Below are 14,942 nucleotides of genomic sequence, written 5' to 3' on the forward strand. Positions count from 1 at the left end.
AAAATGTCTATTCAGATACTAAAAGTGCATTTAAAAAATTTTTTATCGAAGTCCAATTGCTATATGGGTATTGTGTTAGCTTCTGCTGTGCAGCAAAATGAAGCAGTTATACATAAATCCCCTCTTTTGTAGATTTCCTTCCCGTCTAGGTTAGAAATGCATTTATAACTGTGAACATTAAGTCTACTTAAAGAAAAATATCAAAAAATATGCAGTTGTCCTCAGAATGATTGAATTTGAGGGACACTGGGCAGGATCAGGAAGTGCTGAGAGGTAAAATTAGAAAAGTAGACATAGGTGAGGTCAATACAGGACTTTGCCTCTAAATTAAGTCATATATTTTTCTAGAAAAGAAATAAATTTTTATTTATGCCTTGCTTTGTTATCTACACCTAAGGAAAGACCATCATAATACTCTTGGAAATAATTTATGGAATTTTAATGTTAAGTAGATGTTTTCCTTATGTTTTCAAACCAGAATAAGTCCTGTGTCCTTTAATATCTGAGCTAGCAAAGAGCTTATGAGAATTGTAAACAAAACAACAACAACAGAAAAACTACAGGGATATCGTGTAGGCATGATGACACAGAACACAGAATAGTCCATAAAGGCTGATTTTGTGTCTAAATAAATACATACATTAATTGACCTTGAATGTCAATCTAAAGTTTTAGCATTTAAAGTGAAAACTGGTTACAGAATGCTTACCAAATTATTTAGCTAGAAATTTTATCCCAACCAAAAATGAGCCTTTAAAGCCAGTGGAGGAAGGCATCCTCAGATTCCCCTGGGATAGAGAGGAATTGCTGCCCACACACCTCTCTCCTGGTTCACACCTGCCACTTCTAAGCGCTCCTTAGGACCTGCTGCATAAATGTTCTTTGAAACCATTTAGGAGACTGTGTAGGAAATTTACAAAGTCCAGGCTAAGAAATGCTCCATTTGAAGCCTCACTGAAGTTTAAAAATTGAGCAAATGTGTGACCAATTTTTTTCACATCCCTTTTAAATGGGAGGGGAGATTAATAGAGAGTGAACTACCACACAATTGCACTCATCTCACATGCTAGTAAAGTAATGCTCAAATTCTCCAAGCCAGGCTTCAGCAAATACATGAACCGTGAACTTCCAGATGTTCAAGCTGGTTTTAGAAAAGGCAGAGGAACCAGAGATCAAATTGCCAACATCCTCTGGATCATCGAAAAAGCAAGAGAGTTCCAGAAAAACATTTATTTCTGCTTTATTGACTATGCCAAAGCTTTTGACTGTGTGGATCACAATAAACTGTGGAAAATTCTGAAGGAGATGGGAATACCAGACCACCTGACCTGCCTCTTGAGAAACCTGTATGCAGGTCAGGAAGCAACAGTTAGAACTGGACATAGAACAGACTGGTTCCAAGTAGGAAAAGGAGTATGTCAAGGCTGTATATTGTCACCGTGCTTATTTAACTTTCTCAAGATGCAGAGTACATCTTGAGAAACACTGGGCTGGAGGAAGCCCAAGCTGGAATCAAGATTGCCGGGAGAAATATCAATAACCTCAGATATGCAGATGATACCACCCTTATGGCAGAAAGTGAAGAAGAACTAAAGAGCCTCTTGACGAAAGTGAAAGAGGAGAGTGAAAAAGTTGGCTTAAAGCTCAGCAATCAGAAAACTAAGATCATGGCATCCAGTCCCATCACTTCATGGCAAATAGATGGAGAACAGTGGAAACAGGGGCTGACTTTATTTTTGGGGGGCTCCAAAATCACTGCAGATGGTGATTGCAGTCATGAAATTAAAAGACACTTACTCCTTGGGAGGAAAGTTATGACCAACCTAGACAGCATATTAAAAAGCAGAGACATTACTTTGTTCACAAAGGTCCGTCTAGTCAAGGCTGTGGTTTTACCAGTGGTCATGTATGGATGTGAGAGTTGGGCTGTGAAGAAAGCTGAGTGCCTAAGAATTGATGCTTTTGAACTGTGATGTTGGAGAAGACTCTTGAGAGTCCCCTGGACTCCAAGAAGATCCAACCAGTCCATCCTAAAGGAGATCAGTCCTGGGTGTTCATTGGAAGGACAGATATTGAAGCTGAAACTCCAATACTTTGGCCACCTAATGCGAATAGCTGACTCATTAGAAAAGACCCTGATGCTGGGAAAGATTGAGGGCAGGAGGAGAAGGGGAAAACAGAGGATGAGATGGATGGCATCACCAACTCAATGGACATGAGTTTGTGTAGACTCCGGCAGTTCCTGATGGACAGGGAGGCCTGGTGTGCTGCGGTTCATGGGGTCGCAAAGAGTCAGACACACGACTGAACTGAACTGAACTGAACACAGACATTTAATATAGTGCTACAATGTACATATCAGTTAAAAGATTCCTTGTAGCAACTTTAAATGAGGGTAATATTTACCTCTCTCTACCATCTAATATTAAAATGATATTGGCATATGTTATTATTCCTTAAAGATAACATACAAAGATTTTGTGGTTGAACAGACTATATCTGGCAAGTGGGAGATAGTAGTTATGTGTGTTTTTTTATTACCTCTGTTTAGCTTTATTACCAGCCTGTATAAATTTTATCTCAAAATGCACCTGAATAAAAATTAAGGCTGACTTATTGAACTTGCCTAGAAATTCTGGCATAAAATAATTACATTATTTTTAGCTTCTGCCAGTCAACTCAGATGAAAATCTTCACTGCTTCTGAAGAAATAAAGATTTAATCACTTTCTGATTCTTCAAGCAGGATATTATGTTAAGAAAGGAAAGTCTAGAATGAGGAATTTATTGTCAAATGAAATTTATAACACTAATATGAGATTTCATACTAGTCCAGCTGGCTTTAGATCAAATAATTCAGAGTGAAGTTGAGCCAAGCTTTTTGCTAAAAGGTCTCTTTCTTTTACGGGTGAGCAAGGAGTATTAACAGCCCAGAATAGCCAGTAAGATGTGTATGGAATCAAAGACAGTGTAGAGGCCAGAACCTTGGCTTGTGAATCAGGAAGTCTTAGTTCTATTCCTGGCCTAGCCTTTAATTTATTATGCCTGTCTATGGGATGCCACAACTCATTGACAAGCAGAACATTCAGGCAGTGCTGAATTTGCTGAGCCAAATATCTACTATTTGGAAGCATCCGGGTATTTCACTGAGTTTTTTGGTTCCCTTCCAAATGCTTGGCATAAGGAAAACGGAGCCTGTCAGCTCTAAGGGAGGCACCCTTTGCTCTGGACCTCATGTTTGCCCAGTCTGTGAAATGTCCAATAATGTACACATCATCCCCACTCCCTGTGTATGTGCTGTGTTCTATGCTGTTCAATAAAGAGCCTTTGGAGAAAGAGAGAGGGTCAGAGTTATCTTCCTCAGTGGCAAGGAAAGAGGAGTCATAGAAGCTCCCATTCAAAGGATTCCAGTTTATGACCCTGGAGAGAATGATCTCCTAAAATCTCTGTTTATCTCCCCCAATACCATTGTGATCAAAGTGACTTCACTGCCCAGGGACTAAGTAACTCAAGGGAGTAAAGAAGGAGCTCTTTCCAGTTGCCCAATTAACTCCACGTGGCTTGGCCATCTTAGGTTTTGACAACAAATCAAATTGAAAGGAAGTTTTTCTCATAATTTGCCTAAGTATACACTGACTTGTGTTTGAAAAAGATACAACTGGAAATTTGTTCCACAGCAGCTACGTACATTATCTATACCTTGACAACAGCTGGTTATAGTCTCAAGACAACAGGATGTTACTGTTCTTAGCAGGATACAGGCACATACTGGGAGAAAGAGACATATATCACATGGTTGACTCAAGGTCAGCTCACAGCCAAAAAAATCCTTCTCATTAAAAAAGCAGATTGAGACTATCCCATTAAGAATAGCCTGTTCATGTTCTCAACAGGCCCTTAATTCTTAGGCTGTGTTAAAGAGGGTATATGGAACATGGAGAAATACTTGCCTTCTCTATCTTCGTGGTCAGAAAACATGTAAAGTATTATATTTAATCCTTGATACCAACCATTAGTTGGGTCATTGATAGAACTATGTCATATCCAGAGAAGAGTAAACAGAACTAATAAGGATTTGAAAACATTATAATTATGTTTTCATAGATATGTAAACAATGTAACAAATAATTAAAGGAACTGAGGATGATTTACCATGAAAAAGAAAATGGGTGCAACGTAGTTTTTCAAATATTTGAAAGGCAGTTTCATGGAACAGGCTTTACTTAGGCTGTCTAGTTCTGGAAGGAGAAACTGGGAAGGTAGAGGAAGGCAAAATCTGTTTCCATAACATTTCTAAATGGCAGAGGATGAGATGGTTGGATGGCATCACCAACTCAATGAACATGAACTTGGGCAAACGCAAGGAGATAGTTAGGGACAGGGAGGTCTGGCATGCTGCAGTCCATGGGGTTGCAAAGAGTCGGACACGACTTAGCAACTGAACAACAACAGCATTTCTAAAAATTATGCTGTAAAAATATGAAAGCAGTTGCTACCTAAGAAATGGTACAGTGCATGCAGTAGATGGTCAATAAACACATCTTGAATGATTGTTAAATAAAAGTATAAAGAATTGAACCAGATGCTTCAAAGATATCTTGTAATAAATTGTGATCATTGGCGTTCTTCCAAAACATAGTTTCTATATGTTAGAAAGAATATAAACTGGGCTGTGGGAGTTGGAAGAGAGTACACATGATGTGGAAGTGATTACTAAACTAATCGTGGAAGGAAAGCAAAGTGGAAGGAGACTAGGACAGGCACAGGGAGAGCCAGCTCTAGGCCTGTCACTTTACCAACAGAAATGTGACCTGGACCTAAAACTCGCTGGAATCACTTTGCTCATCTGCAAAGTCAGAACATTGGTACCACTGTCCTGGACCTGTAGGTTTCTAAAGTCTCAGGTGTTGAATGAAGTATCCAGGTGACATAATGAGTAACCTAAAGAAATGAATTTTAACTTACTTAAGTAAAAATACAAATAGATACGCTCATGATAATACATATTAGGGAATTTTGCAAACATAGATAAGGGATGATACCAAGAAGGTAGATAAAGGAGCCACTACCAGAAAAAAAGAGATCCTTCCAGAAGGTCATTAAATTTAAACCTACAATATATACTGAACTCTACCTGAGCAATGGGAGGAAGTATTAGGGAGCGTAAATGCATCAAATAAATAAAATGCATTATTTCAATATATGATTATGTTGACTACACCTTCATTACAGCTGTTGGTTTAATTGTCAATATTTCCATTCAAGTCAGATTCTAAGAATGATTCTCTATCCAATTGGTCCCCGCTCCTAGTGTGTGTGTTGGAGCCCCTGTGCATTAACTCACCACAGACCATAAGCGCCAACTGTGTGCATCTCTCCCAAAACTGCATTCAGTAATGTCTAGCTGGGAGCTTGAAATTGGCCATGGATGTATTTACACTACAGAAAAGTTGGCACACACTACAAATTAGGGCTTTCTTTTTATTTGGAGATACAGTTGCTAAAGATTCTCTGACATATCACTGCCCACTCACTCCCTACTTCCAAGAAATAGGATCCCTAAACAGTTACTTCTTTTTCACTTTGATCTCAAAATATATAGGACTTGATTATAAAAACTTCTAGTATTTCTTTTTAATCACTGTAAAGTGGGACCTCAGCAGAAAAAAGGACTATGGCTAGAACTAGAAGAATCATCTTAGGATAAACTAAACTGTTTCACCTGTATTAGTCATGTGGCATTGCTGGACATAAAATGTGATGAGGTTCCAGAAATGTTTGGTTGTCAAAATGTGGCAAGAAGTCTGCAAGTTTAAAAAACACACTGAATCACTCATTTGCTTATATCTTTCCCATGGCCCCACTATACAAAGAATAAAATTGACCTCCTTACAGTGACCTTCATAACAAAATATAGTTGGCTCCTGTTTATAGTCAGCCTCAATTTTTCCTAGCACCCACTCACTCTCCCACTCACTTTCCCTCTCCTGGCTTTCCTAACTTTTTTTCACTTCCTCTTATTCACCAAACTTGTTCTCACCTCAGCATCCTCATATCACTCTTCCCCCTGCATGTAACACTGATTTCCCAGTTCTACTAACCCTCTCTTCTCCTCCTTCCTTCCCTCCCCGCCTCATACCCTCCCTCCCTTCCTTATTTCTCTCTTTCTCTCTCTCCATTTCTATCTTTGTCTCTGTCTTTCTCTCTTCTACCTCATTTTCTTTTCATCCCCATCATGGTTTACTCTCACTTTGGCAGAAAGCTCTTCTCTGACCACACTCCACCAGATGGGACACTTCCCCTGAAGTTACTGTATACCTCATTACCCTGTCTATTTTCGTCTTACCCTAGTTCCTATCAGAAACTATGTATATGAATTTTTTTTTTTACTTTCCTTATGTCTTCTCATGTTGACTATAATATTGAAGACAGCAGAGATTCTCTATCTCTTATTCACTGATAAACGTTTTGTTCCCTTTCACAGAACAGTTGTGACTGCAGGAAAGATGGGAGGGGAGAAAATTTCACATCTTGGCTTTGATTTAAGGGGATTAAGTTACTGAAATACATAGAACTAAGGCAGCCTCGCTCATTAAGAAGTTCCTCTTCCCCTGGCCTGTAGTGACAGCATGAAATGAAAGCTCTGCTGTAGAGTTCAACCTTGCCAGAATCTGCAAACACACAGCTTTGTTTTCAGCCATGAGCTATTTGCTGGAGTTTAGCCATGGACATATGAAAAGTTAGAACTTTGCAAAATATTCATACTTGAGCTTTAACAACAAGGACAAAAGATTTATCCAAAGCATCTCATTTGTAGCCAACTCTATTTTGTGATGTTTAATGTGTAATGTTTGATGCTAGTCTGTGTACTTTACATTTCAGGCTGAACGTTGTAATAGATGATGAACAAAGGAGTATTCACGAATGAAAGGGAAGTGCAATAAGCTTATTTCTCTAAAGAAATATCTTAGACCAAGGCTGCTTGATTTTATTCTTTTGGCAGGTCATTTAAAATAATTCAATGCTCAGCCCATAGACTTGAAAAAGTTTTTAAAGCACAATCTCAGCATCCAGTTACTACAAATTGTCTCTAAGTCTACTGTTGATAGGTAGGATAGCTTCAGGGTATACTGTTTTATCCAATGTTAACTTAGTAGCTGGAAAAATATTAAGACATGTTTTCTAACACCCCAGGAAATATTATTTCACTGGCTTCTATTGATTTCATTAATATTTTTATTCCTGTGAAAGTGTTGCATATGCAGTGTAAAACTTGACTCTGTGTCTGCTTGGTGGAAAAACCTCATGTTTCTGCTTGAGGATGTTATGACTGGTGAATGAAAGACAATCATACAAAAGCATACGTGAACATAGAGATATGCAAAGAACATTACCTTGCCAAACACAAGTTTGGTTTAAATGAGAAGGAAATTATATAAGCAAATACATTGAGGGAGTAATTAAGGTGATTTTGAGTCTTCTATTCAGGCATATTCTTCCGTTTTCTGTATTATTTAGAATAGAATTTAAAATTTTTAATATTTCTGGGACTCTATTAAAGTATAAACAGGGTTTTACTATAAATAACATTTTAAAAAAATATAACAAAGTTCTGTAGCATTGAGGAATATGATGTACAGTAATGTTCAGATCTGTTGCAAATATCCTAGCCCTTCTTAAGCACGATGAAACTTTATAACCACAAAAGGTCTGTAATTCTCTGTCAGAGCCTCATTAAATGTTTTAGACAACACAGATGATGGAAGGAAACTGAAGAAATAATTACAGTATAGTACTATGAGGGAATTAATGTAACTCAGAAAAATTCTTAATATATTCTGAAAATTAATGTCTTTATGGAAGTGGGACTGAGTCTTTCAGTTTGACATTAAACTTTAAACCAAGCACAGGTTCAGCTTACCCAAATAATTTCTTAATGGTAGCTGAATTAACGATTTTTTGACCAACTTAATCTAATAAACTAATTATTTGACTTGTGAGAAATAGTTATTGTTAATATTAACAGTCTACTTTACCTGTGTGAAGTACAGAGACCCCTATGGCATTAGATGACTCCATGCAATTACCCTAGTTCTTGTTCTTTGGGGTCTGCCCTAATGGTGATTAGGGAATTTAGGGTGATTAAGAGAAAAAGTCCAAAAACAAAATCAAAGATCTGATTCAAACAGTCACCTCATTCATGCCACTACTCATCCATCCTTTTAGCAAAACCTCCTAACTACCCCCTTGTACCCACACCCTTCAGGCTTTCATCACAGTAGCATTTCCCTTTGAGGTCACTGCTGATGGTCCTTTCAAAGCTGATTTCACCCAGGTAAATACCTTAGACAGATGAGAAAATGGCAACATGAGTCAAATGACGATTTACCTCAAAAAGGCTGGTCCTGAGTCCATGACCCTCTCAGTGGATCTTGCTTCTAAGGAAACTCACAGTGCTTTCATGTTTTGTTTTGTCTTTATTTCATTTACCCTCACTCTGCCCAACCTGATACTTTGCACATTACAGAACATTTTAAAGTTTCCTAATACTAATGACTTGAACACTCAAGAATAGTGAACAGTCATGTGTAAATAACTCTGTATGGTCAGTGAAAAGCTTAACTATTTTTATAAGAAAAAATATTTTCATAAATATATGTCTATGTTATAGAGAATTCAAAGTAAGTAACCACAATTCATGTGATTGTAGAGGCCTTTTTTTTTTCCCCAGAGTGTGTGAAAGAAGGTTGAAAATGAATATTGGCAATAACATAGCATGAAAAAACAGTAAGTGGCCTCACACAAAAAACAAAACAAACAAAAATTTCTGCCTTGTTTGATTCTTTTCCTTTATTTTTAATATACTCAGAAATAGTCATCCAAAACTATTATCTTATATGCATCCTTAAATGTCTAACCTGAAAACAATTGTTAGTATGTTATAAATGATTTGTGTGTATAATTGATTTGACAAAAGAAGGGTAAATATACAACTTTTTCCAAAAATAATCTGAAAATAGTAAATGTTTCAGTAGCATTGGTGTTATGCCTCTTTTTCATTGTGCCTTGCTCTAGAAAGTATATGTTTAATATTCCTGTAAAAATGCCTTCTTGGCAGGAGGTCAGTATTTTCCCAGTGAAGCATCCATTGATGGTACAGAATAGAACGTTCCTGCCCCTTAAATAGAAGACTGCCTTTTATTGTGTCCTTTGTGTCCCACTGAAGAACAGGGAACTTTTTATTCTTTCCAAGAAATGGCCTTTCAGATTCAACAACAGCATGTTCTGTTCCTCAGGAAATAAGAGAAGATCGAGATAGGGCGCGACTAGACTCCATGGTGCTGCTGATCATGAAACTGGACCAGCTCGATCAGGACATTGAGAACGCCCTCAGCGCCAGCTCCTCTCCGTCCAGCACACCAACCAACCTGCGGCGGCAAGTCCCTGTGAGCTTCCCACCTCCCGCTCTGCGTGTGAATGTGTCCCGCATCTGCAGAGTCCCTCTTGAGAATGAAACTTCTTCGATGGCCCAGTCTACCCACATGTGACCCTGATAGTGTTCCATAAAGATCACTCAAATCGTTCTAGGCTTCATGCAGAGTCTGTAAGAGACGTGTGTGATTCAAAGGAAAATGGTTATTATTAGACAGGAAAGAGGGTCACTTTGGGAAGTTACTTTGCTTTCTAGTGATCAGATTCTCTTCATTGCTGTTGTTTCCCTCATTGTCAGACTTTTCTGATATGCTGTAAACACCATTAGTGATGCTCTGTTTATCTTGTTTAGTATTTTATGTCCAGTATCCCACAAATTTACACTGGATATAGAAGATGATTAATAAATATCTGTGGATGAATGGATGAATAATTGGATGGATGGATGAGTCGGTGGATGAGTGGGCAAGTAGATGGGTGGATGGGTAGGCATGTGGATGGATGGCGGAATGAATGCTGATTGAACTAACTCAGCATATTATAAGAAAGAATTTAGCTGAAATTGAGAACACTCTAAAATTCACTTAGTGAAACATAAAGAATAGGAAAGAGGTGAAAACTTTATTTTACTGTGCATTAATTTCATATAAGATAGACTCTCTTTTGAGAGTCTAACACCCAAGATAAAATTTAGAAGACATAGATGCCAAAATGTCTATACACTTCACATATTTAATATTATGTTCATATTAAATGGCTTAGTTTTTGCATATCTAACAAATGTGACGGTAGAATTTACTTATAATTAAGCCATGGAGCCCTTTTGAGAACCTACCAAAATAGAACTATTCTGTATCAAATTATTTTGTGTAGTTCTACTATTGATTATGAAGTTATTCAAGACTTATTCTGACTGTGGTACAGAATATTTCACAGAAAATAAGCAAGTTAAATTAGTAGCTAACCTTAGTATATATGAATGCATTACATAGTGTGCATTACGTATGCTAACACATTCATTCCTTATAACATTGTTCAGAGCAAAAAGAATAGAGAAGTTAGTAATTGTATGTACAAAAGCCATGTCATTCAACCACTATCCTATACTTCTTTTCATAGCTGACTATTATAGGAATCTGATACCTTGAGTAAAAAACAATTTCAATTTAAAAATGAAAAAAACATGACATTAAATACTTCAGTCTAGACCTAGAAAGTCAGTAGAAATGACATTTTTCTTCCTGTTTGTAACCTTCTGGATAATTTTTCCTTATCCTTCAGGATTCATCTCAGATGTTTTCTTTACAGTGAAGTCTTCCCTAAATCTCCATATGTCTTCCCAGACAGAATCACTTACTCCTCCCCTGGTGCCATAGTGTCTCACACATACTTCAGTAGGACAGGCACCCAGTGAAGGAAACACAACCAGAGTAGCCTCCTGAAGACCATCAAGAAGGGTGTTTTAACCCTGTTTACAGATTAAAGGTGTAGAGAAGCTTCATGCTCATTTTCACCATTTCCCTTTGTGCTCATTTTCATCATTTTCAATAAATGTATAGCCCTATTTTTCAATAGGAGATGCATCTCAGTACTTTTTTTTTTTTTTACCATTAATGTACATGTGGGATATATTTTCTCTTTTAAAGTTTTCTATTATGAAATGCTAATCTCTCCCTCTCTCTTTAATGGTTCTTTTTTTCCTTCTATATTGACCTTTCCTCAGTACTAGGTATTTAGTGATAAAAAGCACAGCACAGATATCTGCTAAATGAAACTCCATATTATTGTCTCCAGGTCAGAGAGCAAACAGCCCTTACCTGCTACATGTGGTTCTTTGTTGAAAGGTAAAGACAATACAAAACAAGAGCTAAGGTGGTTGATGATTAGGATTTGCCTACATCTATATCTTCTCCCTCCATTTCAAGTGTAAGCTGGATTTTATATCACATGCACTGTCTCATGGACCATCACTGTCCTTGCTGAACAGTGGTAGATTCTGTAAATAAAAATGTGTTTCTGAGTCTTTAGTTCAACAGATAATTGAAATAAGCCCAATGTATAATACAGTAGAAAAATAACCTTTAGAGTCTGCAGGCCTGGGTTCACATGCCAGCTCTGCAACTGAATGTCTGAGAACATAAGAAAAATATTTAATTTCTCAACTTCAGGTTCATGTAAAAGCAGGAGAGATTGTTTCCTACTTAATGGCTTGTTGGGAGGAGTTAATGAAAGAAGATATGTAAATGCATTCAAAGATCTGATACAGACTACATGTTTCGTATTTGTTAATTCATTTTCCTTCTCCCATGTCTTCACTCACATCAAACGCTGGGCTAGAGATGAATAAGACAGAGCCTGAATCCCTCAAAATTTCTTTTTGGTCTCTGTGTTTTTCTAAGTCATCCCTTTTTCTTTATTTCTGTTCCTTGGTCTTTAAAGCTAATTTTAACATTCTCTCATCATCAAAAAGTTTTCCACATGAGATTTCCATTCCATTTGATAATTGTGCCATGGAATAAGTGGGTTATAATAGATGATTATGACCTTAACTGTCCACCAAGGAGCTCTGTCCCAGATTCAGAGGAGAAGCCTCCTCTGATACACCCTCATCCTCCACTGTGAATCTACAGTTTAGGAGGGAGGGGAAGACATACAATGGAACAGTGACCTCAGTTTCAAATTATTTATAAGGAAAGGTTAGAGTGAGTTCTACATATAATGCGCTGTGTGCTTAGTCACTCAGTCATGTCTGACTCTTTGCGACCCTGTGGACGGTAGCCTGCCAGGCTCCTCTGTCCATGGGGATTCTCCAGGCAAGAATCCTGGAGTGGGTTGCCATACCCTCCTCCAGGAGATCTTCCCAAGCCAGAGATCAAACCCAGGTCTCCCACATGGCAGGCAGATTCTCTATAATAAAGGGAGTGGTAAAAACATAATATGAGCTGGAGTCATAAAGAATGGCTTTAAAAATAAAATAAGGGTCTTTTTATTGGAGTATACTTTCTGCTGTACAGCAAAGTGAATCAGTTCTATGTGCACTTGTATTGCCTCCCTCTTGGACCTCCCTCCCAAACCCCATCCCAGTCCTGCCCATTTAGGTGACCGCAAAGCACCAAGTTGAGCCCCTGTGCTATTGAGCAGCTTCCACTAGCTATCTCTCTAATGTATGGCAGTGTATATATATCAATCTCAGTCCCCCCGTTCATCCCACCCACCTCCCCCACCATGTCCTCACCCCTATTCCGTGTCTGTATCTCTCTTCCTGCACTGCAAATAGCTTCATAACGGTAGAGCTAATGCTTATGAAACCTGCCCGGATAGAGCCAGACAAGTGAGGGTCAGACAGATCTGAGTTTTAATGTCAGTCCTGCCACAGACTGTGAACTTAGTCAAGTTACTTGCTTTAAGTTTTGGCTTCATCATCCATCAGGTGATGATAATAATATCTTCCAAAGAGTTTGTGAACATGGAACAGTACAGTATTGTCTATAAATGGTAAAAGCACAATTAGTGGTGGATTTTTAAAATATTTATTATTTTACCTCAGAATTATTATATTGTTAGAAAGGTGCAAGGTTACCCTCTTATTTACCTAATTAATTCATAAACAGGAAGGAAAATTAATGCAAATGGTTTCTGATAAACATAAATATCAAATAGAAATGGCTTAAAAACTACCTGCTACTTAGGATTATGCATTTGATGTTTCTAAATTACCTGCTATTTATGACTATCCATTTAATGTTGATTCAATATGAAATTTTAATACATTATTTTTGTCTTATGGTAAAATGTAAAATGTCTTTTCCATGCCAAAAAAAAGAAAAGAATATGTAGCCCTTAATCTGAAATCACTCAGGGATGAGAAATTTGGTTAGGGTTATATGTTTATACACACACACATACTTAAAGATTGTTGTATTCTGTTTCATATTTATTGTTCTTTTGTATGTATTTTATATACTTTCTTTGTTTTCCACTTTTTAAATTTCTATTTGGAGTTTTATTGAGATATAGTTGACATATAACATATTGAGGTATACAATGTAATGATTTGATACAGTTTTTAATTGCAAAATAATAACCATATAAGGTTAGTTAACACATCCATCAACTAGTATAATTACAGTTGTGTGCCTGTGTGTATGTATGTGGTGAGAACACTTAATATCTAATTTCTTAGCAACTTTCAGGTATATAATAGAGTGATGTTAATACTGTCACGAAAGTGAAGATTAGATCCCCAGAACTTAAACATCTTATAACTGGAAACTTGTACCCTCTGACCAACTTGTCCCTAATATCCCCATTTCCCAGCCCCTGGCAACCACCACTCTACCTTGTTTCTGTTTTGGCCTTCTTTAGATTTCACATATAAGTGAGATTTATATAGTATTTGTGTTTTTCTTATTTCATTTCACATAATGCTTTTTAGGTCCTTCCATGTTGTCAGAAGAGGCAGAATTTCTTTCTTTTCTGTAGATAAACAATATTCCATTGTATGTGTGTGTGTGTGTATCACATTTTCTGTATTCATTTATCCATCAATAGAGACTTTGGTTGTTTCCATGTCTTGGCTTTTGTGAATAACATAACAGTTAACAAAGGGGTGCAGATGTGTCTTCAAGACAGTGATTTCATTTCCTTTGGATGTATACCCAAATGTGGAATTGCTGGATTATATGTAGTTCTATTTTTAACTTTCTGAGGAACCTCCATACTGTTTTTCATAGTGACTATATTCATTTATATTCCCACCAACAGTACTAGAATTCCCTTTTTTTCCACGTTCTCATCAACACTCATTATCTCTTGTCTTTTTTATAACCACTCTGACAGGTGTGAGGTGATACCTCACTGTGGTTTTAATTTGCGTTTCCCTGATAATTAGTGATGTTGAGCATCATTTCGTGTACCTGTTGCCTATTTGTATGTCTCTGGGAAAATGTCTGCTCAGGCACTCTGCTCATCTTTTAGTCAGATTTGTTTTTTGCTAGTAAGTTGTATAAGTTCCTTATATATTTTGTATATTAACCTCTTATCTGATATTAGGTTTGCAAATATTTTCTCCTAATTCTATAGGCTACATCTTCATTCTGTTGTTTCCTTTGCTGTGCAGAAGCCATATAGTTAGATATAGTCCCATTTGTTTACTTTTGTTTCTATTGCTTGTGCTTTTGGTGTCATACCCAAAAAAAAAATTGTTGCCAAAACCAATGTCAAGAAGCATTTTCTCTATGCTTTCTTATAGGAGTTTTACAGTTTGAGATCTTACATTTACATCTTTAATTCACTTGAAGTTAAATTTTGTGAGTGGTATAAGATGGGGGTCAGATTTAATTTATTTGCATGTGAATATCTGATTTTCCCAACACCATTTATTGAAAAGACTGTTTTTCCCCATTGAGTATTCTTGACCCCATTGTCGAATGTTAGTTGACTGTACATGCATGCTTTTATTTCTAGACTCTCTATCCTACTCCATTGATCCCCGTGTCTGTTTCTGTGCCA

The 14,942-nt window shown here is 37.1% G+C and overlaps 1 protein-coding gene across 3 annotated transcripts in view; it reads left to right on the forward strand.

Annotated features, from left to right (window-relative positions):
- The window catches only part of DLC1 (DLC1 Rho GTPase activating protein), a 409,749-nt gene that overhangs the window by 107,995 nt on the left and 286,812 nt on the right, over positions 1–14,942 (forward strand). For all 3 annotated transcript variants that reach the window (XM_061134629.1, XM_061134633.1, XM_061134628.1), the window contains exon 3: positions 9,296–9,445. In XM_061134629.1, the coding sequence (XP_060990612.1) occupies positions 9,296–9,445 (150 nt within the window). The remainder of the gene's footprint in view (positions 1–9,295; positions 9,446–14,942) is intronic.

This window comes from Dama dama, chromosome 32 (genome assembly GCF_033118175.1).
Source record: "Dama dama isolate Ldn47 chromosome 32, ASM3311817v1, whole genome shotgun sequence".
Lineage (NCBI taxonomy): Eukaryota > Metazoa > Chordata > Mammalia > Artiodactyla > Cervidae > Dama > Dama dama.